This window comes from Meles meles, chromosome 8 (genome assembly GCF_922984935.1).
Source record: "Meles meles chromosome 8, mMelMel3.1 paternal haplotype, whole genome shotgun sequence".
NCBI lineage: Eukaryota > Metazoa > Chordata > Mammalia > Carnivora > Mustelidae > Meles > Meles meles.
In genome coordinates this window covers 5,993,201-6,016,640 of record NC_060073.1, presented here as the reverse complement: position 1 = coordinate 6,016,640, position 23,440 = coordinate 5,993,201, and the positions used below count along the sequence as shown (strand labels likewise).

At 58.8% G+C, this 23,440-nt stretch overlaps 2 protein-coding genes and 1 non-coding gene across 3 annotated transcripts; 2 read left to right on the top strand and 1 right to left on the bottom strand.

Moving 5' to 3' along the window:
• The first annotated feature begins 2,159 nt into the window (after positions 1-2,159).
• On the top strand, positions 2,160-7,038 carry TMEM151A (transmembrane protein 151A). Its single transcript, XM_046014414.1, has 2 exons — positions 2,160-2,386; positions 4,574-7,038. Exons 1-2 carry the CDS (start codon positions 2,312-2,314, stop codon positions 5,903-5,905), a joined length of 1,407 nt encoding a protein of 468 aa, XP_045870370.1. The 5' UTR covers positions 2,160-2,311; the 3' UTR covers positions 5,906-7,038.
• Positions 7,039-14,016: 6,978 nt separating this feature from the next.
• Positions 14,017-14,152, top strand: LOC123950204. The gene has a single exon (XR_006820194.1). It is a non-coding gene; the product is annotated as a small nucleolar RNA SNORA18 (small nucleolar RNA).
• A 4,787-nt stretch (positions 14,153-18,939) lies between these two features.
• On the bottom strand, positions 18,940-21,529 carry CD248 (CD248 molecule). Its single transcript, XM_046014332.1, has one exon. The coding sequence runs from the start codon at positions 21,519-21,521 to the stop codon at positions 19,206-19,208; it is 2,316 nt and encodes a 771-aa protein (XP_045870288.1). The 5' UTR covers positions 21,522-21,529; the 3' UTR covers positions 18,940-19,205.
• Between the last annotated feature and the right edge of the window lie 1,911 nt (positions 21,530-23,440).

Here is a 23,440-nt window from a genome sequence, read left to right as displayed (position 1 = left end):
CGGGGCCAGAGCAGCCAATAGATGGGTTAAGGTAGGAGGGGGTTGAGAATTATTTCCGCGCCTGCGTAGTGGGGCGTTTGACGCTCGCCGTGCCACGACTACACCAGGTGGAGACCTGGCGGAGGCGTGAGTCCGGAAATGGAGTTTCGCTCGCGGGACGTGCCCCAGGAGGGAATGGGTCCGTGGGGCTCTACCAAGTCCCACCCCTTGGGTCTCCTGCCCCTCCCTCTCAATATCAGCTTTCCTCCCCCGTCCTCCACGCTACCCCCCCAAGTCCTGGCACGGAGCCCGGGCAACCCGCCAGGTGTTAGCAGGAGGCCGGGCGGGGCAGTGGCAGCGCGGCCCGGCGAACCCAGGAAGCTGACTCCTCCTCCCGCTTCCCGCCCCTCCTTCCCGCGCGGGCGCTGTCCGTTATCCGGTGCTGAAATGCCCTACAGCCACTGCCGCTACCCTGCAGAGCCTAGGGGCCTGCTGCTGGGAAGGTCTGATTTCTTGAGACAGACAGAAAGACACCCCCACCCCCACCCCCACCCCCACCCCCACCCCCACCCCCACACACCCATTACACATACTGAAAACTCCAGAAGATCTGAAGTCCCAGAGATTGGGCGGTATAGTCGGGACAGGACCCTGCACCAGGTCTGACCCATCAATTCTCCCGTGATCCAGCCAGTTTGGGTGTGGAGGTGTGCTGGTCCTCCTCCTGAAGCTGCACTTGAAACTCCTGAGTCATTGCTGGCCCTGCGGTCCATCTTAAAGCGAGATTACCCACCCCCAACACCAAGCCTCCCTCCTGAGGCCGGGTGTGTTCCTTTCTCTCCGCCCAGTTTGTGACCACTCTCACCCTCCTCAGAGTTAGCCTTCAGGGGCCTCCTCTCTCACACACCTTCAGCCACCACTTTCTAGAGAGCAAAATCAGGTCCTCTGCAACCTGCCTCTAGCTAACCCAGTGTCCAGTTACACCAGGTGACTTTCCTGCTTTCTAAACACAGCCCACGTGATCTAATCGCAGTGTCTTTGCTCAGAAATCCCCTCCACCTGGGATGTGCTTCCCCCTCATATCCATTTGTCCAAAGCCTATTCTTTAAGAATCAGTTTAACTTGTGCCTCTCGGAGAGACGGAAGGAACAGAGGATTGACCTGGCTGGGGGGTTGAGACCAGAGGCTGGGTTCCAGGCTCCCTCTGGGTACACTAGTCTGTCCTGGATATAAATGCCATTAGGACCAGACCTGTGTCATTCTCCATTCCTCCCCTTGTCTTCAGAGTGCCAAACACAATACTTGGATATAGAAGATACCCAACAAATCTTTGTGCCCAATAAATAAAAAAATGAATGGATGAAGCCCTGGGTCACTCCTTTATCATTTCAATCACCTCATCTTTAAACGGGTAGGAGTATTGAACTAAATGGTTTTTGAGTTGCCCTTTGGGGGGGGGAGTGACAAAGCAACCCCAAACTCACTTATATCCCACCAAATAATTGTTTAGTTTGGGGGTAGTCCAGACCCAGGGGCAAATGTGAAGGTCTGAGGCCCCTACTGGCCAGGGAGCAGCCCTGCGTCCACCACTACTTGGGAGGGCATCCTCCCAAGAAGGACAGATCCCACTCCCCTGTACCTCATGATGAACGGTTTGCACCTTTCTATTCCCATTTCTTAGGTGAGAAAACTGAGGTTGGGGTGGAGAGTGCAGGCCCAAGGTCACAGAGACTAGGACCCTGGGTGTCCTGCCTGCTCTCAAGCAGAACCCAGCACCTCTGTCCAGTGAGTGAGGCGTATCACACCTTTCTGGGTTGTAACTGCTTTTTTCCCTACCAGCAAGGCTTCCAGAGTGAAGTCTGGGTGGGCTTAGGCCTAGGCCTGTTCCTCAGAGACAGGACGCCGGAGGTATTACCCACCTTTGAGATCCATCCCCCCTCATTTTACAGCAGGGGAAACAGGCCCCAAGAGCAAGGACTCGGCCAAGGTCGCAAGCGCAAGCGCCGCGGGAGGGGAACCCAAGCGTGGGTCGTCCAGCCTGGGGTTCTTGGGTGGGGGGGTGGGCAGTGCCCGCGGTACCAGGCGCTGCCGGCGGCGCCGCGGGGGCGGGGTCAGCGGAGGGCGGGGCGCCGGGCACCGCGGCCGCCAACGCTGCCGCCGCCGCCGCCGCCGCCGCCGCAGCCGCAGCCGCCGCGCTTGGGCTCGAGCTCCGCGCACTCCCTGCGCGGCCGCCGAGCGGAGCGGACGCCCTCGGGGCCGCGCCGCAGCCCTCTGCGCTCCCCCCTATCATGCCCGGGGCCCGGGCCCGGGCCGCGCAAGCACCCAGGACACCATGCCCGAGGGCGGCGGAGGCGACAGCGGGGAGGTGCCCGCGTTCATCCCGGACGGCGAGCCGCTGCGGGAGGAGGTACCGGCGCTGTGTGCTGGGGGGCCGGAGCCAGGGCTGGAGCGGGGGTGAGGGGGACTACGGAAGGGGCAAACACCGGGACAGGGGGTAAGGAGGGAAGTCCCCAAACCCCAGTTGCCAATGACGTCATTAGGGTAGCTGGCGTCTGGCGAGCCCCGCTCGCGTGGGGGTTGTGGTGTGGGGGGTGGCTGGGAAGGGAGGAGGGGGCGACTCCCGCCCCGGGCGCCCCTTCGTCCCTCCTCGCCCTCCTGTGACGTCAGCGCCTGGCCCCTGCGCGCCCTCATTCCGCAGCGCAGCCCCTCACCCCCAGGGCCCGGGGGTCAGGCCCCCCGCGCAGCCCAGCCCAGCGGCTCACGAGGTGCCCGGGCGGCGCCTGCAATGCAGCAGCAGTAGCCGGGAGTTGGGGGGAGGGAGCGGAGGGAGGAGGGGAAAGAGGAAAGGAGGCGGCCTCTGGTACCCCTTCTCCCTCTCCCCGCGGTGAGGCCCGAGGGCTCATCCTTCAGGGTGGGACCCCCCCCCCCTCCCCGCAGACTGGCCTCTCACCAGCCCTAGCCAAGGGAAGGGTCTGCAGAGGTGTGGGGCCCTGCGCCCGGCGTGGGGGTGATAGGTGGTCAGTGGGTCTGCGTATGTGTTTGGATGAATGTAGTGTGCTTGTGGGTGTGTGAATGCTAGTCCACACTCCCCACACCTTGGGTGAGCCAAAGTCAGGTGATGGTCTGGTGGGTGCTTCGCTCGGGTGATGTGGGGATGTGTGAGCGTGTTCCGTCGTGGGTGGGTCTCTCCTGTAGAGTCTAGGGTGTGATTTCAGGTTGCAGCCGGGGTGGGGTTGGAGGCTGTGCACGCGCTCAGGCGAGGCTCTGGTGTGGACCTGGGCTTCAGTGAATTTGTAACGGGTATATGCATGTGTGTGTGTGTGTGTGTCCTGTGCTGGGTGGGTCTGTGTGCGCGTGTGCGTGGTGGGGGGGGGGGGCGCAAGCGCAGGCACCTGTGCGCCATGTTATGATCGGGTGGGCACCCGTGAAGGTCCGGGATCTGGGCTGAGCCGGCCGTGTGCACATGGGTGGTAGGCGGGTCTGTGACAAACGTGGGCTGTGCGTGCCTCTCACCCGACCTGCAGATCACGGTGGGGATGTGTACCTGTGGCGGGTGACCGGGGGTAGGGTAGGCTGCCCTGGGCTGGGCTGGGGGCATTTCCTCTCCTCTGGGGTCTCTCAAGACCTGGCGGTCCTGGGGTGAAGAGGTGGCCCCTTAACTTTTCCTTCTCCATCCCTTCCCCACTCCTTCCCCCATTTCTGTCTCTGTGGGGACGCTAGAGGTGAGGTGGGGGCCAGGCAGGAGGGGGGAGGCCAACCGCCCCGGGGCCAAGAGTGGCCCCTGCTGCCCAGCAGCTGTGTTCCACCCCCGCCGTCTCAGCACAGATGGGGAGCGGAGGACGCCGCTCCATCTGCTCCCCCGACTCACACCTCCTCCGTTCCCAGCTCTTCCTCTTTCTCGCTTACTTAAAAACTTCTCCCAAGTCTCTAAGTGGAACCAAGGGACCAGAGGGAGTCTCAGGGCAACAGCAATAATATTTATCGCCATGGCCAGACCCTGTGCCGAGATGACTACACGTAAGATCTTGTTGAAACCTCACAAAAGCCCCAGTTTACAGATGAGGAGACTGAGGTCCAGAGGGACCAGTAAGTGCCAGCACTGAGTCCTGGGCCGTGGGGCTCCAAAGCCCAGGCTCTTCATCCTTAGGCCCCCTGCCACCCTGGCCTCCTGTACCAACAGGTCCAGGAATCAAGGCCCAGAGAGGGGAGCAATATGGCCAAGACCACACAGCAAATTAGGGGCAGAGCTGGGACCAGAGCTCCATTTTCTCAACGGCCAGTCAGGGGGCCCTTCCTTCCTCCTGGCAGAGATGGGTCTGTTTTGTCCTGGATGCCCTTGACTGAGAGATGATGGGGACGCAGTAGAGGACAGGATCCGGGGCAGAGAGGCCCCGGTTTGAATCCTGCAGCCCTACTGTGAGAGCCGGAGGGGTGAGGTTTGGGGCAAGAGGCTCGGTCCCTCAGAGCCTCCTTTTCCTCCCCCCATGGAGTGGGGAACCTAGCCCCAGCTCCTTCCCGGGGCGCAGGCAGAGGGGCAGGTGTGACCGATGGCCTGTCCTGACCCACGCCTCTCCCCTCTCTGCCCGCCCTGCAGCAGCGGCCCTTGAAACAGTCGCTGGGAAGCTCCCTGTGCCGAGAGTCGCACTGGAAGTGCCTGCTCCTCACGCTGCTCATCCATGCCTGCGGCGCCGTGGTGGCCTGGTGTCGCCTGGCCACCGTGCCGAGGCTGGTCCTGGGGCCTGAGGCAGCTCTGGCCCGAGGGGCCGGGGCCCCCCCGCCCACCTACCCGGCCAGCCCCTGCTCCGACGGCTACCTGTACATCCCGCTGGCCTTCGTCTCCCTCCTCTACCTCCTCTACCTGGCCGAGTGCTGGCACTGCCACGTGCGCTCCTGCCGGGCGCCGCGCGCCGACGCGGACGCGGTGCTGGCGCTGATCCGCCGGCTGCAGCGGGCGCCGCCGTGCGTCTGGTGGAAGGCCACCAGCTACCACTACGTGCGCCGCACGCGCCAGATCACCCGCTACCGGAACGGCGACGCCTACACCACCACGCAGGTCTACCACGAGCGCGCGGACAGCCGCACGGCGCGCGGCGAGTTCGACTACTCGGCGCACGGCGTCCGCGACGTCTCCAAGGAGCTCGTGGGCCTGGCGGAGCACGCGGCCACGCGGCTGCGCTTCAGCAAGTGCTTCAGCTTCGGCAGCGCCGAGGCCGAGGCCTCGTACCTCACCCAGCGGGCCCGCTTCTTCAGCGCCAACGAGGGCCTGGACGACTACCTGGAGGCCCGCGAGGGCATGCACCTGAAGGACGTGGACTTCCGCGAGTCCCTCATGGTCTTCGCGGACCCCCGCAGCCCGCCCTGGTACGCCCGCGCCTGGGTCTTCTGGCTGGTGTCGGCGGCCACGCTGTCCTGGCCGCTGCGCGTCGTGGCGGCCTACGGCACGGCCCACGTGCACTACCAGGTGGAGAAGCTGTTCGGGGCCAGCTCGCCGCCCCCCGGCGCCGTGCCCAGCGGGCCCCCGCTCTCCCGCGTGGCCACGGTGGACTTCACCGAGCTGGAGTGGCACATCTGCTCCAACCGGCAGCTGGTGCCCAGCTACTCGGAGGCCGTGGTCATGGGCGCCGGCTCGGGCGCCTACCTCCGGGGCTGCCAGCGCTGCCGCCGCTCCCTCAGCAGCAACTCGCTGCCCCCGGCCCGGCCCAGCGGGCCCCGCCTGCCTTTCAGCCGCAGCCGCCTCTCCCTGGGAGCCGGGGGCCGGGCCACGCCGGGGGTCTTCCGAAGCCTGAGCGGGGGGCCCCTGGGGCGCCGCGGAGAGGACACAGAGCCCCTGGAAAGCCCCCCGTGCTACGAGGACGCCCTTTACTTCCCGGTGCTCATCGTCCACGGTGACAGCGGCTGCCAGGGGGATGGGCAGGGGGCACTCTGAGACCCACGTGGCCTCCCGGAGCGGCCTCCTCCCCACCACCCTGCCCGCGGCCTTCAATGCCTGAGCAGTTGTTGTCCGAGCCGGAGGGGAAAACAGACCAGCACATGAGGCGGGGGTGGGGTGGGGTGGGTAAAGTCCTTAAACAGACTGAAGCGCAGTGACCCAGGGTCATTTTGGGGGTGAGTGGAAGGCACTGAAGTTGAGTTCGTGGACTGTCCCAGCACCCGTCCCCTACCCCCACCCCCCGCCGCCACGGTCCACCCCCTGCAGTGGCTGGTGATCCAGCTTAGGCCACTCTCAGGTTGGGCGGGGGGTGGCGGGGATGCTCCAGAAAGCCTGGGATGGGGGAAGAGCCCTGGGGACAGCTGTTGCATGCAGCCGAGGGCTGCCTCTAGGCTCTTCCCTGCTCGGCTGAGGCCACCCTGGGAGCCCTCGAGCAACCCAGAAGCACAAATTGGTGGTTTGGGGCCATGCCTGGCTGGGCCAGCCTCCACGAAGCTGAGGAGCTGGCTGTGGCTACCGGCCCCAAGTTCCCGTCCTCCTCCCCTGACACGCCCCTCCCTGCCTGCCCCCTGGTCTTTGCTCAGGGCCAGTCCCCAGTCAGACCCTGCGGCACAGACCCTGTACTGGGAGCCAGGTTCTTAGAGCACAGCCTTGTCCCCCGTGGCCCCCTGTTTTTCCCCAGTGTACCCTCCCCCCCCCACATCCAGCTCCCCTATGACCTGGGGTTCTTTCTCAGGGCCCCACCCTGATCCCACATCTCCTAGTCTCTGCTCTTGTGCCCCCCCAAGGTCACCTCTGCCTCTATCAGCCACCCACACGCTCCCCCAGGCTTTGCCTCCTCATTGCACCCCCAGACTTCTCTGCTCTTCACCTTCCTGATGACCCACGGGGCCCGGGCCACAGGGCATCTGAGGGACTTCGGCCTTGGCCACAGCCTCTTGGACGATGCACCTGCTCTGCACGGGGACCCCTGCTTCTCCCACCGGTGGGGCCCAGCCCAGTGGACACCAGCCCTCCTCCAGAGAGGAGAGAGCAGTCCCCTTCCAACTGGGCTTTCCACCACCTCTCAGGGGCCAGTGGGGGAGGGAGGAGGCGGAGAAGATGCAGATAAAATAAAAAGGTATGAAATGGAAGGTCTCACGTGCATTCCTAAGGGGTGCGCCCAAGGGCACTACACGTGCGATGGGCCACCCGGGGCCAGTGATTCAATGCTGGAAGGGGACGCCGGGTTGGGCCCCAGTGTTCCCAGGAACAGGGTAAGCTGAGAGGGAACCCCCAACCCTGCGCAGCCGAGGGCCCAAGACCCAGGTTTGAGTTGCTCTGAGCAGCTGATTCCCACCAGCCAACTGGTATCTGGGTCACTTTTAATGCATCGTCCAAGTGGTCCATCTTCCAGCCCGGAGGGGGTTTGCATTCCACGGCTGGGCAGGTTGCGGACCAAGAGATCAGAGTGGAAGGAAGGAGCTGTGGTCTGTGGTGCCGGTTCAGTGCCCCCGGTGGCTACTGGTGTTCAGGGGAGGGGTGCTGAGCCAGTGGGAGGACACAGGGTGGGAAACAGCCAGCCCCACGCCAGCACATGGGATCTGAAGACCGAGAACAAGGGTGAAGGAAGGGCCTCGCTTACTCTTGGCAGTGGCGTCTTCCCATGTACGGCTGTGCAGGATGTTCACTGTGCCAGGGCACCTGGCTGAAGGGCAAGTGTGGGTGGAAGCCAACCTGTGGGTGGTTCCTCTAGCCCTGGCTTGGAGCTGCACCCTCCTGCACCAAGGCACCCTTCTCTAATCTGTGCAAAGGCACCAGAAGGAATAGTGGCTCTAGAAGGGTCCTGGGAAGGGGTGGGATTCGCCCGGGCAGAGACAGGACTGAGGGGTTTCTGGGCCATGAGAGCTGCCCGCACAAAGGCCTGGATGCAAGGCACGAAGCGAGGTGTGAAGAGGAGGGAGAAGCCAACAGCTGTGAAACAGTTGGTAAGACCTTCAATACCAAACCTCAGAAACTGTAAGCTGGGGCAAACTGGAACCACGAACGTGGTTGCGCAGGTAAGTGACGAGGTCAGGACCACCTGTTAGAATTTTAAGCAAAATGCAGCTGCCTGCTGGCCATGTGGGGTGGGAGGGTTAGACCAAAGCTTTCCCTGGACGTCGCTGCCTCGCTTCTTTGGGAGTGAAGTTGGTTCTTTGTTCAAAAGCAACTTGAAAAAACGATGGTACCCAAGCATGTAAGGAGGCTGCAGGGACAGCGTGTGTGTGTTGGGGCCAGGGGGACATGATTCACTGGATCCAACTTTTGCCCCTGAAGAAAGTTTCCTTTTTCCATATTCCAGCACTAACAGCACAGTCACGAACTACCTGCTAGCTATGATCCACTCTGCTCTCCTTCTCAACAACAGAACCCCAGTTTTACTGCAGATGGCAATGAGCCCAGCTAATAGGCAACATTTCTAGCCTCCCCTGCATATATAGTGTGACGGTGTGACTCAGTTTTAGGATATAAGATACAAGCAGAAGGTGTTGGAAAGGATTTTTAAGACTGCTCCATGAAATAGAAATAGTGTCCGTGAAGGCAAGTTCTGTCCTCTTGTTTCATCCTGCATTCAGCCTGGAATGCAGATGTGATGGTTGGAACTCCAGCAGCAATGTTGGATCAGGATGTGACCTGGAGAATTGTACTCTTGTGCTGAGGCTAGCAGAACAACAAGATAAAAGACCCTGGGCTTCTGATGACTTCATAGGAGGTTCCATATCATCCTTGGGTTGCCTACTTCCAGATTCTCAATAAAAAGAAATAAACTTCTAGTTTGTTTTAAGCTACTGTTTCCCCCCACCCTTGTTTCTATTACTGGCATCCTAGGTTAATTATCTACTACCACATAACAAATTACCCCAAAACTTAGTGGCTTAAAACATCAATAATCATTATTATCCCTCTTGGTTTCTGTGGGTCAAGAATTCAGACAGGGCAAACAGGGGTGGTTTAAACTCTGCTTTGGGACATCTAGGGCCTCTGCTGGAAGGTTCTAAAGCCAGGGGCAGAATCATCTGAAGTCTCTAATTTAGATGTTGGGCAGTTGGTGCTGGCTGATAGCTGAGGGCCTAACCAGGTCTTTGACTGGGACACCCAAAGAGGACCTCTCCCCATGTGGCTTGGGCTCCCTCATAACATGGTGGCTGGTTCCAAGGACGAGTGTATCATGAGGGTAAAAGCTGTTATTGCTCATTGTGATCTAGCCTTAGAAGCCACACACACCACTTCTACCCCTTTCTACTGGTCAAGGTTATTCAGAAAATCTACCCAGTTTCTAGGGGAGGAAATCCCCTCAGCGGGAGCTTGTCAACATCACATTGTACAATTGGGATGCCGGATAGCAGATACCCTGGTGATTATCTTCAATAAGGCAATCAGCCACTGAGCCAAATACCCCACCTAACTGATAGACATCTACAGAGTGGTCTACAATATGAATACCAACCCTTTCATGATGCTGGTTTGAGAGAAAGTGGTGACATGATGGATGTGGGCCAACTGGGGGCAGAACGACCTGCTCAGGTCATTTACTGGGGCCCTCTGACCCAGGATAGCTTAAATATGGCCCCAAACTCTTCACAGCCATCCCTGAAGAGACGGCATCTATTTCCCCACTCTTTAAATCTGGGCCGGCCTCGTGACTTGCTTTGACCAATAGAACGCGGTGAGTGTGATGTTTCCACCTGGAGAGGTTGGGACTTGAGAGGCCTTGCAGCTTCTACCCTTGGTGTCTTGGAGCCCCGAGACCACCACGCTGTGGTCAGCCTCTCCTCCAGACACGTGACAGGTTGTATGCAGGCAGACTAGGGCGCCCAGTCAAGAGCTAGTTATTAGTTAGCATCAGCTTCCAGATATGGTAATGGGGCCATCTTGGATGTGTTCGACCCAATCGACTCACAGATCACCATAGACAGCCACAAGAATGACCCTGGGTGCAATTAGCAGAAGGATCACCGGGCTCTTCCCAGCCCAAATTGCTGACCTACAGGTTGGTGAGAAATAAGAAATCCTTGTTGTTTTATGACACTGAGCTTAGAGGTAGTGTGTTGTGTGCAATGGAGAGCTGATGTGAGGCCCCACTTTCCTAACAAAGCTCCAGCCACAGGGACCTGGTGCCTGGTCCGAGAACAGGGCCAGCTACTTCCTGCCTCGAGGTTTTGGCACACATTGTCCCACCTCCCGGAGCTCTCTTCCTTCCCCTCACTCTTCCCTTGCTCCTCTCACCCCTGGGGGCTCGGCTTGTGTGCGAGTCCTGATGGTCTAAATCCATCCCCCACCAACCCCACTGCTATCCTTGCACTAATTTCTACGTAAGTGTGTACAAGTGCATTATTTGTTCTTCTATTAGCACTAAAGCTCTGGGAGGCAGGTGGTCGCAGACGTAGACCTTTGAGTTGGACAAAGTCTACCAGTATGTCCTGAGTGGCCCTGGGCAAGTCACTTACCCTCTCTCTGTCTCAGTCTTCTCAGCTCAAATGGGGAGATCATAACCGAATCTACTGACTTCAGAGGGTTGTCATAAGGACTGAGTAAGATCATATAATACCATGCCTAACACAGGGCCCCGGTACTGTAACCGGTCAATACATTTAGCTGTAATCGTCATTAGTACTAGTATTATTAGTATTATTATTATGAACAGACACTCCAAATGACAGACACATGCTTCGCCAGTAGCCAGCCCAAAATTTGTAATTTTGGGAGGCACAGTGCCTGCCACATGATAGACGTCCAGGCAGTGTGTGCTCAGTGAATGACTCCTGACCTCCTACTGACACCTCCGACATCCAGGGTTACCGTGTCCTGGGGACGGAGTCATGGACCCACTTGGCCCAGAGCCCAGACCCGCCACAGGAGAATTGCCTCACTCGGCCTCAGTTGAGGTGGAGACTTACGATCCCAGGGACGTGAATGGACCCAAGAAGGGCCCCTGGGGAAACGCGAGCTGCCTTCCCAGCCAGAGCACACGGTGAAGTTTTGCGTCTCCCCCATGAATTGAGGCCCAGGACCCCTGGCCCCCCAGAGAGCTTCCCCTGGCTCGCTGGCCCCTGCCTTTCCCATGAGTTTCATCGTCTCCCTTAGGTCACCCACGCTGCCATCTCCCAAGGGAAGTCACCGCTGAGGTGGCCAGGGTGTATCTGGAAAGTGTAAGGAGTGTCAGGCATCCAGCCCGAAACTGGACACATCCCTGAGTCAGGGCGGGCACGGAGCGCTATTGCCCTGCTGGGTGAAGGCTCCTAGAAGTCAGATTCCACAGAAAGAAAGAAAGCCAGACCGGCCAACTCGATAAGGGTATACAATGAGCCAGAGGCTGAATGTCCAGCATCGGCTCCAAAGAGGAGTTTCTGTCCGGAATGTCAGCTGAGGCCCAGATCAAATGGTTTTCAGTAACCTGGGGTCCTACTCTGAAAGACAGGCATGTTTTTCTTCTCTTTGACTGCTATTTTTGAAACTTGTAAGATGAAAGAGACAAGAGACCAAAATAAAAATACTGAATTCTTTCAGGAGAATTTCAAAGATTTTTTTTTTTTTTCTTCACAGAGAAAGAGCGGGCACAAGCAGGCAAAGTGGCAGCCAAAGGGAGAGGGAGAAGCAGGCTTCCCACTGAGCAGGGAGCCTAATGCAGGGCTCAACCCCAGGACCCTGAGATCATGACCTGAGCCAGAGGCAGACGCTCAACCGACTGAGCCACCCAGGTGCCCCTCAGTAGAAGAATTTCAGTGTATGTGTTATAAAAGCACAACATGCAGGGCGCCTGAGTGGCTCAGTGGGTTAAGCCTCTGCCTTTGGCTCAGGTCATGATCTCAGGGTCCTGGGATCGAGCCCCGCATCAGGCTCTCTGCTCAGCAGGGAGCCTGCATCCCCCCTCTCTCTCTGCCTCCCTCTCTGCCTACTTGTGATCTCTCTCTCTGTCGAATAAATAAATAAAATCTTAAAAATAAATAAATAAAATAAAATAAAAAATAAAAGCACAACATGCTTCTCCCTCTTCTCCTCTCCCTGCTCATGCTCACTCACTCTTGCTCTCTCATGAATAAATAAATAAATAAAATCTTTAAAAAAAAAAAAGTAAACTTGGGTGCCAGGGTGGCTTAGTTGGTTAAATGCCTGCCTTCAAATCAGATTGTGATCCTAGGATCCTGGGATCGAGCCCCATGATGGGCTCCCTGCTCGTGGAGAGAGCCTGCTTCTCCCTCTCCCTCTGCAGCTCCCCCTGCTTGTGCTCTCTCACGCTCTGTCAAATAAATGAAATCTTTTTTTAAAAAATAACAAAGGACAGGGGCGCCTGGGTGGCTCAGTGGGTTAAAGCTTCTGCCTTCAGCTCAGGTCATGATCTCAGGGTCCTGGGATCGAGCCTCACATTGGGCTCTCTGCCAGCAGGGAGCCTGCTTCCTCCTCTCTCTCTGCCTACCTCTCTGCGTACTTGGGATCTCTGTCAAATAAATAAAAAAAATCTTTTAAAAAACCCCCACAAAGGTAAGGACCTTGAAGTGGGAAGATAATTGTAAAATACCCAGGTGCAGCAACCATTTCAACCAGCCTTTGGGGGCCTCCTTTGACCAGCCCGTTTTCAGGGGCCACAGGGAGCGGAGAATCACGGGGGGCTGGCGAAGCACCAGTCTGTGGACCGGGCCGCTCATGGGTGGATAGACTTTTTCCCCAAGTCTTGCAATTCTTCCCTACGTGGTATTCCAAAGGAAGTCTGACTCTTCGTAGTGTGGGTCAGCGTTAGGTCCAGGCTGGAGTGAACCCTCTGGAAAAAGATGCCACCAGATGTCTGTGTTAGAGCAAGAAAACCCACCTTTCCCTGAGCACCCCCTAAGACAACCCGTGTGTCAACATCTGAATAGTTCCTTTCGGCTGCCTGGTGGTGCAGCCCCAAATTGCAGGCTTGCTTGCTCTTCGCCTCTCTGGCTTCCATCACCCGTCCTAGATGTGACGTCATCTTCCCATTCTGACTTTTGCCTGCCACCCACAGGCCATTATTGGTTTCTGTTTTCACCCTATCATCAGCCACCATGGGGTCAACCTCGCAGGGAAGTAGAGAAAGGAGAGAGGGGAAGGGATGAAGACATCCCCAATCCCGAACCTTCCTCCCAGCTCTCCAAGTGGATCCAGCTGTCTAACAAGACCCTTCCTTTGACGTAGGGCCTGCCACACTGCAGCAAACTCCCAGGAAGCCACAAAATACTATAAAACTTTGAGAGAAATACAGAAATACTGGACATCTCCCAGACTGCTAGCTCGAGGCAGTTCACAGTTTTACCACTGGATTGCACACGTTCCTTCTGATAACATAATATCTCTGTGAATCTGGGTTTTTGGCAGCTGCCACCATCAAAAGCAAGTACTATTGGGAAAGTCAATGTGTAACAGGAAATGAAAGTGGCGCTGTCCAATCTGGTTCCAGGTTTTGAGAAATTGTGCAGTACGCAACAGGCACACATATCCCACTAGCAAGTGATTGTGATTACTTAAGAATAAAAATATTCTTGGGTGCCTGGGTGGCTCAGTGGGTTAAGCCTCTGCCTTCGCCCAGGTCATGATCCCAGGGTCGTGGGATCGAGTCCCGCATCAGGCTCTCTGCTCAGCAGGGAGCCTGCTTCCTCCTCTTTCTCTGCCTGCCTCTCTGCCTACTTCTGCCTACTTGTGATCTCTATCTGTCAAATAAATAAATAAATAATCTTAAAAAAAAGAACAAAAATATTCTTCTATCTTTCGATGTATGTGTATTATTCTTTCAAATAAACACTGAGGTATTAAAATACAAGTACTTCTTCGGGGTGCCTGGGTGGCTCAGTCTGTTAAGTGTTGGACTCTTGATTTTGGGTCAGGTCCTGATCTGAGTCATGAGATCGAACACCGCACTGGGGCCTCCTAGGGAGAAATCCTTGAACTCACCAAAATCATGCTAACGGCTGGCCACAGCCGGATGCCCTAAGACTGAGCCTCGATTGGACCCCTCATCAGGACCCCTCGCCTGGATCCCACAAAGTCACAGGTAATGCCTTGTGTAACCAGCATTATCAAAGCACAAGGGGGAGTATGTCTTGCAGGCTCCTCGGTGAAAGCAAGCTCCCCCTGTTGAGGTCGAGCCCTTGGGGCTTTTTCTGTTGACCTACATCGCTGGAAATGCCTCATAGAGTAGATGTAGACGTGTGGCTTCCTTTATTCACAGAACTATGTGTTAGATCTATGGGAAAGAACTGCAAGACTTCTATCTAGAAGCTATGCAAAAGACCTGTCAAATATTTTATTTTCTTGTTAAAAACATTTTTTAGGGGCGCCTGAGTGGCTCAGTGGGTTAAAGCCTCTGCCTTTGGCTCAGGTCATGATCCCAGGGTCCTGGGATTAATCTCTGCTCTGTGGGGAGCCTGCTTCCTCCTTTCTCTCTGCCTGCACCTCTGCCGACTTGTGATCTCTGTCTGTCAAATAAATAAATAAAATCTTTTTAAAAAAACATTTTTTATTTAAGAGAGAGAGAGGGCATGCGTGCATGAGCAGGGGGAGGGGCAAAGGGAGAGAATCTTCCGGCAGACTTCCAGAAGAGTTAGAGCTGGCACAGGCAGGGAGGGAGGACAGGGGTCTCCCCTGGGGGCTCGATCCCACAACTCATGAGACTCTGACCTTGAGCTGGAGCCAAGAGCTCAACACTTAAGGGACAGAGCCACCTAGGTGCCCTGCAGTCAAATATTTTAAATCTTGGGTATTGGCATATCCCAATAATCTGTACAATTCCAGAGTGTGATAGTTCAGGGATGAATATGGTTTGACATTCATGTGTAGAGAGTGTCTGGAACTGAGAACCAGAAATGCCCCCGAATGTGGCCCTAAAGTAAAGAAATTGGATTACAAAGATTACAGGTGCAGAATTTCTTAAGTATGTCCATATTCAAGTGGAGATCAAAAAAGCCCACCATGAAGGATTGTGGACTGGGGCGCCTGGGTGGCTCAGTTGGTGAAGCGACTGTCTTTGGGTCAGGTCATAATTCTGGAGTCCCAGGATCAAGTCCCATTTAAAGGACGATTTTGAAGATTATGATTCTGACTTGGGAGGAACTAAGGTGATTGGCGGTGGAAGGAATCACATAAAATTCCTTAAATAAAAATGTATTGACCAAAACCAAAAAACAAACAAACAAACAAAAGCCAAGTTCCCTGGAAGGTGGGCATTTCCTAATCTGAGATGTGGCTATTATTATGGACTGGCTCGGCTCTAGGGGTGAAGATCCTGGAATCCATTTGGGTTCAAACCTCCGCTCACTAACTTGGTCAAGTAGGGTGGGTGGGTTCACACAAGACACTCAGACAAGCGCCTTCAGCTTCCCCATCTGCAAATCATGGTGAGAGTGGCCCTCACTGCAAGGTCGTCGTTCTTGACCTCAAGTGGGTAAAGACATGCAAAGCCCTTAGAACAGGATGAGCAGACGATTATTTTCATTACGTTTTAGCATCGAACCCTACTCCCGTTCATAGTTCCCAGGACAGGACGCCAGAACTGGAAATCTCATCTGGAAAGCATCTCATTCCCCAGGCTTTGAGTTGCGGTCCGGGAAGGGGGCTTGGGCGCTCCACCACCAAATGCCTAAAGCAGGAAGTGAAGGGTGTCCAGCTCGGTGCTGGTACCTACCCGAGCTCAGTAGATGTTAGTGCTCCCCGTCTTGAACCTTAGCTCCCCAGTCTGCCCCCGTAATGTTTGAAAAACATTCCATTGAGTCCCTGACACCGAACTCTGGAGTGTCCTTGACTCCTGGAACCCCCGTCTAGTGTGGGAGTGAGCAGGGGAATATTTTCAAACGTAGTGATGAGCGCTGATGTGGAGGTCATCCTGCTCCCCAAACCGCGAGTCTCAGCTTCTACAGGAGGGTCTGTGAGCCCAAACCCACTCCCTCCTGCCAAAGGCACCCCTCTAAGGAAGGTGTCCACACTTTGGAGCACTAGCTGGGGGAGGGGAGGATCCAGCCTTAAGGATTCAGGTGAGAGTCTGTGCTTTCAGCCCTGGGAAACGGGATTCGTGGGTAAGGTACAGCGAAAGTCCCCCCAGCTGCTGTAAAGACTGGTGGGGACCGCTTCAGCTCACAGAGGCCCGCTTGGGGTCTTCCAAATACGACAGAGGGCCCATGCGAGTGGATCTGCTGTTTTTCCTGCGAGCAAATATTTGCCGAAGCAGCCAAAATCGGAATAATACAAACATTTAATGAATTAGGCAAGTTATTTATTGAGCCCTAATGTGTTTTGGGAGACGGGCCGGTAGCTGCAAACCCGGGCGCCGAAAGCAGGTGGCGCCAAAAGCCCATTCCTCCACGTCTCCTGTCCGGCTCTCGACCTCATCCCGTAGCTCCCTCCAGAGAACCTGCAATCTAGACGGCCGGAAACCGCGAGTAGGGAAGGAGACGGGGCGCCAGGACCGGGTTCAGGGGCATCCTGGTCAGGGACGCAGAGTTCGGATCCACACTAGCCTGAGCAAATTCAGAAGGCGGCTAGCGACTTTGGGAGTCCCGGGCCGCGGAACGCCGAGAAGGCGGAACCTACAGGTAGGCGTGGCTATGCATTCACAGTAGGTGGAGCCTGAGAGAAGAGGTTTTTACTCTCTGCGTGGGCGGATGCTTTTGGGCGAAGCCCCCCGCCAGGGGCGCTCTGGGTGGGCGGGACTTAAGGGATCGTCGGGGGTGGAGCTTGTGGGTATTCTCAGTGGGCGGACCCGAGGACTCTGTAGGTGGGCCATCACCACGGCGAGAAGGGAAAGTGTTAGCCGGACGTGGGTGGAGCTCTTTTCCCAGGGGAGGCGGGCCTGGGGCCCGCCCTAGGATTTGAGTCGCAGCAAATGGGCGGGACTTGTAACGGGGGGCGGAGCCTGAGGAGGAGCTAAAGGGGAACCCGTAAGCTCCAGGAAGACGGAGTTCGCAGCTTTCCTGGACGGAGCAAGGGTCTCTGCGCGATCCCCTGCACTCGTGAGCCGATCTCCGGCTCCGAGGAGGGGCGGGGCTTGTGGTTCTGTTAGGCGGGGCACGCAACAGGCGTGAGAGGAAAGTGATCTTTCTGGAAGCGGGAACCAATAACTGCCAGTCTGTGAGAGCCGCCCCAAGGAGGCGGGGCTTATGACCCCCCCTGGTGGGCGGGGCCATTGTTAACTGCCTCGGCCGGGGCGGAGCTGATAGAGCGGAGGGGCGGGGCAATAGTTCTTGGAGAATCTCTGAGCTGGCAGGGGGCGTGGCTGGTGGCTTTGGTGGGCGGTGCTTCGGAAGAACTCCCAAGGGGCACGTTGACAGTAGTGGGTGGGCGTGGCTCGCAGCTAGAAGGGGTCTGTCGGATAGTGCCGGCTTCTGCCTGCAGGCGACGTTCGCGCCTGGATGAGGAGGGGTCTGAGGGTCGGTGGGCGGAGCCCAAGACACAGCTCCGGTTCTGGGCAGAGCCCAGCCTGGGCGCAGGCGGGGGTTCTGCCTTGGGAGGCAGTCTGTTTAGGCCCGCACGCAGCTCCGCATCTGTTGCTCATTATGGGATGACAAAGAGCCCTCTCTGGGCCCCCTTCCCCACGCCCAGCCCCTCCCTCGGACAGCAGTGCATTTAACTCCTTCCTGCCCTGACGGCGCTCTGGATACCCTGCCCAGGGTCTCAGGAGGGAGCTCCAGTCTGTGCCATCCTGGCAGGCTTTGTTACCCACCCCCCAAGCTGCTCCCACACCTCCTTCTCAGATTCAGGCCTCTAGGCCACCCCGAGACTCCACTCTCATGCATCGAATCTCTCCAGCGGCCTCTCTGAGGTTAAACGCTTGGGCAGGATCTGGTGGGGGTGTCTGGTTTGAGTTAGGGGAACATGAGAGCGGGGGCCGGGGGCGGTGCATAGCGTTCCCTCCACCCCCTCCGCGGCGCCCGGTTCTTCCCCAGTTCTGACCCCTCCTCTACTGGTCCCCTGCGGCCCGGCCCAGGTCCAGGCCCTGGGGCTAGAGGGTGGCATAGGGCACCCAGTAGGGAAGGGGCCTTTAGGCCACCCCTCCTCTCCTGTCTGGGTGGTCGTGGTGGTTCTGCTCCATCCTAATTAGAGGCCCCTTCGAGACTGCAACTGAAAAATTACAGAGGCAGTGGGAACCGGAGCCTACCCCCGCCCCGCACCCCCCCCCCCCCCCCATCGCGCAGGTCCCACCTCTCCTCGTCCCCAAGGCAGTGAGCCCAGGATGAAAGAGTTTGCCAGCTTCCTGCAGGCTGTGATCTTTGACCATCCCCTTCTGGATTCATGGGACACCTCAGCATTGAGCAACTTGCCCAAGCTCTGGTCTCCTGGGTTCTCTCTGTCCTAGCACCACCCGCATGGAGAAGGGCAAAATGCGGCGGAAGCCTTGCTCAGAAGCCTGCCAAGGGAGCTGGATAATGGGATGTCTCCCCCAGGTTCTGCCCTCTCCCCATCCCAGCCTGCTAGGCAGTGACTCCCATCTCCTCCCCAGAGCAGGGAGGACAGGCACCTTCAAAGCACCTATAACCCAGGGAGGACGGGCCCCTTCCAAGCACCTATAACCCAGCGGAGTGGCAGCTCCTTGAGTGACCCTGGACCCCAGCTGCCAACTTCTGGGCAGCCTGTGGGGGTGGGATGGCAAGTACCAGAAGACAGTTAGAAGCTCACCCTTCACTCCCCAGAATTGCCAGGCCCGGAGCTTAACTTTGACTCCTAACTCCCAGTTTGGCTGCCGTTGATCAGAAGCCCTCGTTCTAGAACGTTCCCCCATTTTTAGCCCCACTTTCTTGGAGTTTTGCTGAAAAGAAAAACAAATATGAAACTCTCTTCATGCCAAAACTCCCAGTCCCGGGCTAGCTGTGTGACTTTGGGCAAGGCTCTGCCCTCTCTGGGCTCCTGTTTACCAGAGAATCTCTGAAGCATACCCTCCCTTAAGGTGTCTTACCTTATTTCCTTGGGGCCCACACATGCTGAAGGAAAGTCCCCTCTTTTTTGCTGAGTCCTCCCAGGCCCCCCCTCAGACATCAGTGGGGGTCAGGAACTTTGGGTGAGGTCGGCACCCCGTTTATTGGAGAAGAACCCAGCACCCACCCCCTGAGGTCCTGGGAGCCTCGGCGTCTCCTCTGTCGTGAGTGCTGGGCCGGGGAGCGGAATTCCCAAGAGTCTGGTCTGGTAGTTGACGGAGAGAGGAGCCTGGCTGGGCCCGGGGGAGCAGGAAGCCCTCTGTCCAGCTGGGCAGCCCCCATGGGTCCCTGGTGCAGCCTGGGTCATGTGTCCAACGCACGCCCCTTCCCCCCACCCTGCAGAGGGGGGGGGCTGCGCCCCATCACACGCTGGTTCTGCAGGTCTGCACCCCTGTGAGGCTGCCCCGGTGGGGCACTGGTTCTGTTGGGCCTTTGCTCCCAGCGTGGGTAACCCAGCGATAGCAGTCGGTAACTCGCTTGTTGGGTGCGTGGGGACCACAGCGGGTGCAGTACACGATGCCCAGTGCGAGTAGGACCACCAAGAAGACACATGTGGGTACTAGGAGTGCCACCAGCAGCCACCGGTCATCTCTCCGGCTGTGGCCTGCCGGACTGGAGTCCCCCAGGGCTGTCGGGGCTGCTGTGGGGGCTGCTGAGGGCAGCCACGGAGCCACCTTAGCATCCCGGGCACCCTCCCTTGGGACTTGTGGGGGTTTGGAATGGGGGTGTGTAGGGCTGGTGAATGAGGTCTGGTTAGTGGGGCTCTGGGGGGGCTCTGAGGTGAGGGTAGTGTGGGGCGCTCGGGGCTGGGGGGCAGGAGACCCAGGAACTTGATGGGCAGGGAGCACAGGGGATCTGGAGGTAGTGGTCAGAGAGGGCCGGACAGTGGAGGTAATGGGAAGGTGGGTGGCCTGGGCTTGGAGGACCGGGACATCTGGGGTGACAAGGGACTGACGGCCCCCGGAAGTGGTACCCAGAGGAGTGTGGTTAGCAGGGATCTGAAGCGCATGAGCGGTGGTCTGGGTGTCAGTGACTGGGGTGTCTGGAAACACAGGGGACAGTTCAGGATATTTGGCTGAGATAATTGGGGGCTGGTGAGCCAGGGGCTGTGCTGGGCGAGTGGCAGAGATGATGGGGGGTTGGTAGGCAGAAGGCAAATCTGGATGGTTGGCTGAGATCATGGGGAAGTGGTGGTCAGGAGGCAAAGCTGGGTGCCTGGCAGGGATCATGGGGGGCTCGGGGGCAGGGGCCCAGGGTGGGCGTGTGGCAGAGATGATAGGGGGCCCGTGGGCGGAAGGCAGTGTGGGGCGTGTGGCAGAGACCACCACGGGTCGGGTGACAGAGAGCACCGAGGAGTGGTAGGGGACCCTGGGAGCACTAAGCGGGGGTGGCCAGGTGGGGTCCAGGTAGGGCATCGGATGCTCTCCCTCCTCTGGGAAACTAGGTCTGTAGGCCAGGCCAAAGTCAGGTGGCTGCGTGGCCTCCATCCACGGGATCCCAGGCACCTCCGTCCAGCTGTCGTCAAAGGTATCCCAGGCCTCATGTTCATCCTCTTCGTCCTCCCCATCATCAAGCAGCTCGTCCTCTAGGTCCTGGGCAGTATGGGCTCCCATGGCCCCAGCCGGGCTGCAGCTGATGCCGTCAGCCTCGAGCTCGTGGCCCTCCCTGCAGTAGCACTCAAAACCACCGACGTAGTTGACACACATTTGCTGGCACACGCCAGCGATCTGGCACTCATCTGTGTCCACGCAGCGGTGCGGTTCATCCTCCGCCGGCCGGAAACCCAGGCGACAGTGACAGCTATAGCCCTGCGGCCCGCCGGGCTCACACTGCTGTTCACATGGAGCCTGGGCACAGGGGTCCTCGCAGCTCTGCCCGTCCGCCGCCAGCCGGAAGCCCTCGGAGCAGCGACAGGACACGCGGCCGTCCACCTCCTCCACGCACTCGTGTTCGCAGCCCCCGTTGTCCGGGCCGCAGCCAGGCGCCGGGCACAAGGGCCCGGCTCGAGACCAGCCCACGCCGCCATCGGGCTGCTTCACGCAGAGCAGGGACGCTTCTCTGCCAGCCTGGCACGGCACGGCCGCCACGGAGCCGAAGGGCAGCCACTCAAACTCGGTGGACACCAGGTGGAAGGGTGTGGTGTAGACCGCCGGGCCTGCCTGGCCCACCTCGTCCGGCAGCGCCGGGCAGGAGCCCTCGAAGCCGAACTGGCACAGGTAGCCATCGACGGCCAGCGTGCACGAGCCCTCGAGCCAGCGATGCTCGCCGCTCGCCTCAAGGGCGGCGCAGCGCTGGGCCGGGCAGGGCCCTCCTGTGGCCAGCTGGGCCCAGTTGGTGAAGGCCGTGTCCTGGTCTCCCGTGGTCCACGTGAAGCCGCGCAGCGGGCGCTGGGGTTGGCACTGGCGGGCCTGCCTCTGCAGGCCGATCCACAGCAGCTGGCCGGCCGGGCCGGAACCCACCAGGCTGTCCACACGCTGGGCCTCCTCGAGGGTCCGCGGCGTGGCCAGGTCGCCCCCCAGCTCACGGCAGGCCCGCCAGGCCTCCAGGAAGGTGCGGCGCCGAGGGAAGAGCGCGTAGCAGCTGCTGGGGCCGCAGATGGCCCGGGGCTCGGCCGCCCAGGGGGCCTGGCCCAGCGTGGGCACCGCGGCCGCCCAGGCCAGCAGCAGGCGCAGCAGCATCGCGATGCCCCCCGACTGGCCCGACTGGCCCGGGGCCGGCTTGCGGCCGCTCTTGACAGGGGGAGGGACCGGGGCCTCTGGCAGGCGGGCGGGGGGCGGGCCTGGGCCGGGCTCAGGCCTTGTAAGGAGTGGGCTGGGGCCGCTGCCAGCTCCCTGCTCCCGCTCCCCCGGGGGCCGCCGGAGCAGGAAGTAGTCGGGCGGGGGGGGGGGGGGGGGGGGGGGGCAGAGGTGGGGGGGTGCCGGAGGGGCGGGCAGGGGAAGGCACCGCTAGCCTGCTGGGAGTCGGGAGAGGAGGCTGGTAGACCCTCAGAAGGTGCCAGCAGTCCGGGCTCTTGGCGGTGGGCTGAGGTCCCTTCCCAGAGACTCACCCGAGATCCTGTCTGGACACACCAACCTCATCGTACTTGTGAACTGTCTCAGGGCCCAGCGGCTCGTCATACATGTGGAAACATGCTCTGACTCATGGCCTTCACATCACACACGTGTGTGTGTGCGTGTGCGCGCTCGGCTCCCCACGCAAGGGCACTCTCTTGACACTGTCCCGTCGTCCCCGACTCGTACACGCTCTGACACACTAACCCCCAGTGCATGCACATCCTAAAGGGGTGTGGGGTCCTTGTGGGGTTCTCCATGCCCTCGCACGAGACACCCCTCACGGCCCCTGAACGGGACCCGTCTCGATCACGCAGGCGTCGCACAGGGGCATCATAAACCCTCACTCATGAACGAAACTCCTGCCTCAACCTCCCCCCACCCCCAAGCTTCCTGGCTCCAGCTGGACCGGGTTGGGGGGGAGGAGGAGGGGCAGGGGGCTGCCCTCCCTTCACCTCTGCTCAGCCTGGGGCCCTGGGAACCTGGGCTTAGAGGGGGAGGAGGCAGCCCCCAAACAGGAAATGCTTCTCTGGGCTCCTGCTGCACAAGGGCAGGGTGCGTGGGGGAGGGGGGCAGGCAAGAGCCAGGCTGCACCGCGGGGTGGGGGAGCAGGGCTGGCTGGGAGGGGAAGGACCGGGGAGAAGCCATGTATGGGCGTGAAGCTCACAATGTCACATACGTGTGTATGTGACACAGGCGTCACATGTGTGGAGCCTTCCCTGCCCCCAGAGGCTGCTGCGTGGGCCTGGCCAGGGTCCCTCCGCCCGCCCCTCTTGGAGGCCTCTGGAGGCATGTGCACTGAGCCCATCATCCAGAATGGTCCCTGGGGAGCGGGCTGTCCGATTAACCCATGAACACCCTCTCCACTCCTAGCAGAAGTTTGATCCGGGGGTGGGGACATGGAAGAGAGGATCTGCCCCTCAGTGCTCTGCCCCTGATGTGCTGTGTGACTGCTGGGAAGTCGCCGACCCTCTCTGGGTCTCCGTTTGTCTTATCTACAAAATGGGGTAATGGGTCAGGGCCTTTCAGCTCATCAAGGCTGTTGTATCACAGCTTGCGGTGTTTGAAAATGTGCTTTGTCAGCAGCAAAGCATGAGGCTAATGTTCCTTAGTCTTCTGAGCAAATCTTCTGGGTTGGGGGTGGGGACCAGAGTGGCTTTGCTAATCACCTTACAACGCCAGGGCTGGCCCTGAAGACTCCACCAGTCCCCCTGAGAACCAGGGCTTTTGAAACGCTTGCTACATCCCTGGCAGGTCCTTCTTTTAGGGTCTACATCTGTGAAATGTATAGAATTATCCCCCCTTCTCGTGAGAGGAAGGTCGATATGGGGCAGTGCATCCTGCCCTTGGCTCGGGCCCAGAGCCTTGAGATCATCCTTGACTCCTCTTTCTCCCACACCCCACATCCAGTCTTTCAGCAGATCCTGTTGACTTCACCTTCGGGACAGAGCCACAGTCTGACTGCTTCTTGCCACCTTTTTTGCCCCCCCACCTCTGGCCCCCGCCACGGTCCCCTTCTATCCAGATTCTTGCAACAGCCTCTCCTC

Coding starts and splice junctions, on each gene's coding strand:
- CD248 (XM_046014332.1), bottom strand. CDS start 21,521: ATGCTGCTGCGCCTGCTGCTGGCCTGGGCGGCCGCGGTGCCCACGCTG.
- TMEM151A (XM_046014414.1), top strand. CDS start 2,312: ATGCCCGAGGGCGGCGGAGGCGACAGCGGGGAGGTGCCCGCGTTCATC. Junction 2,387..4,573: donor GCGAGCCGCTGCGGGAGGAG/GTACCGGCGCTG, acceptor CCCGCCCTGCAG/CAGCGGCCCTTGAAACAGTC.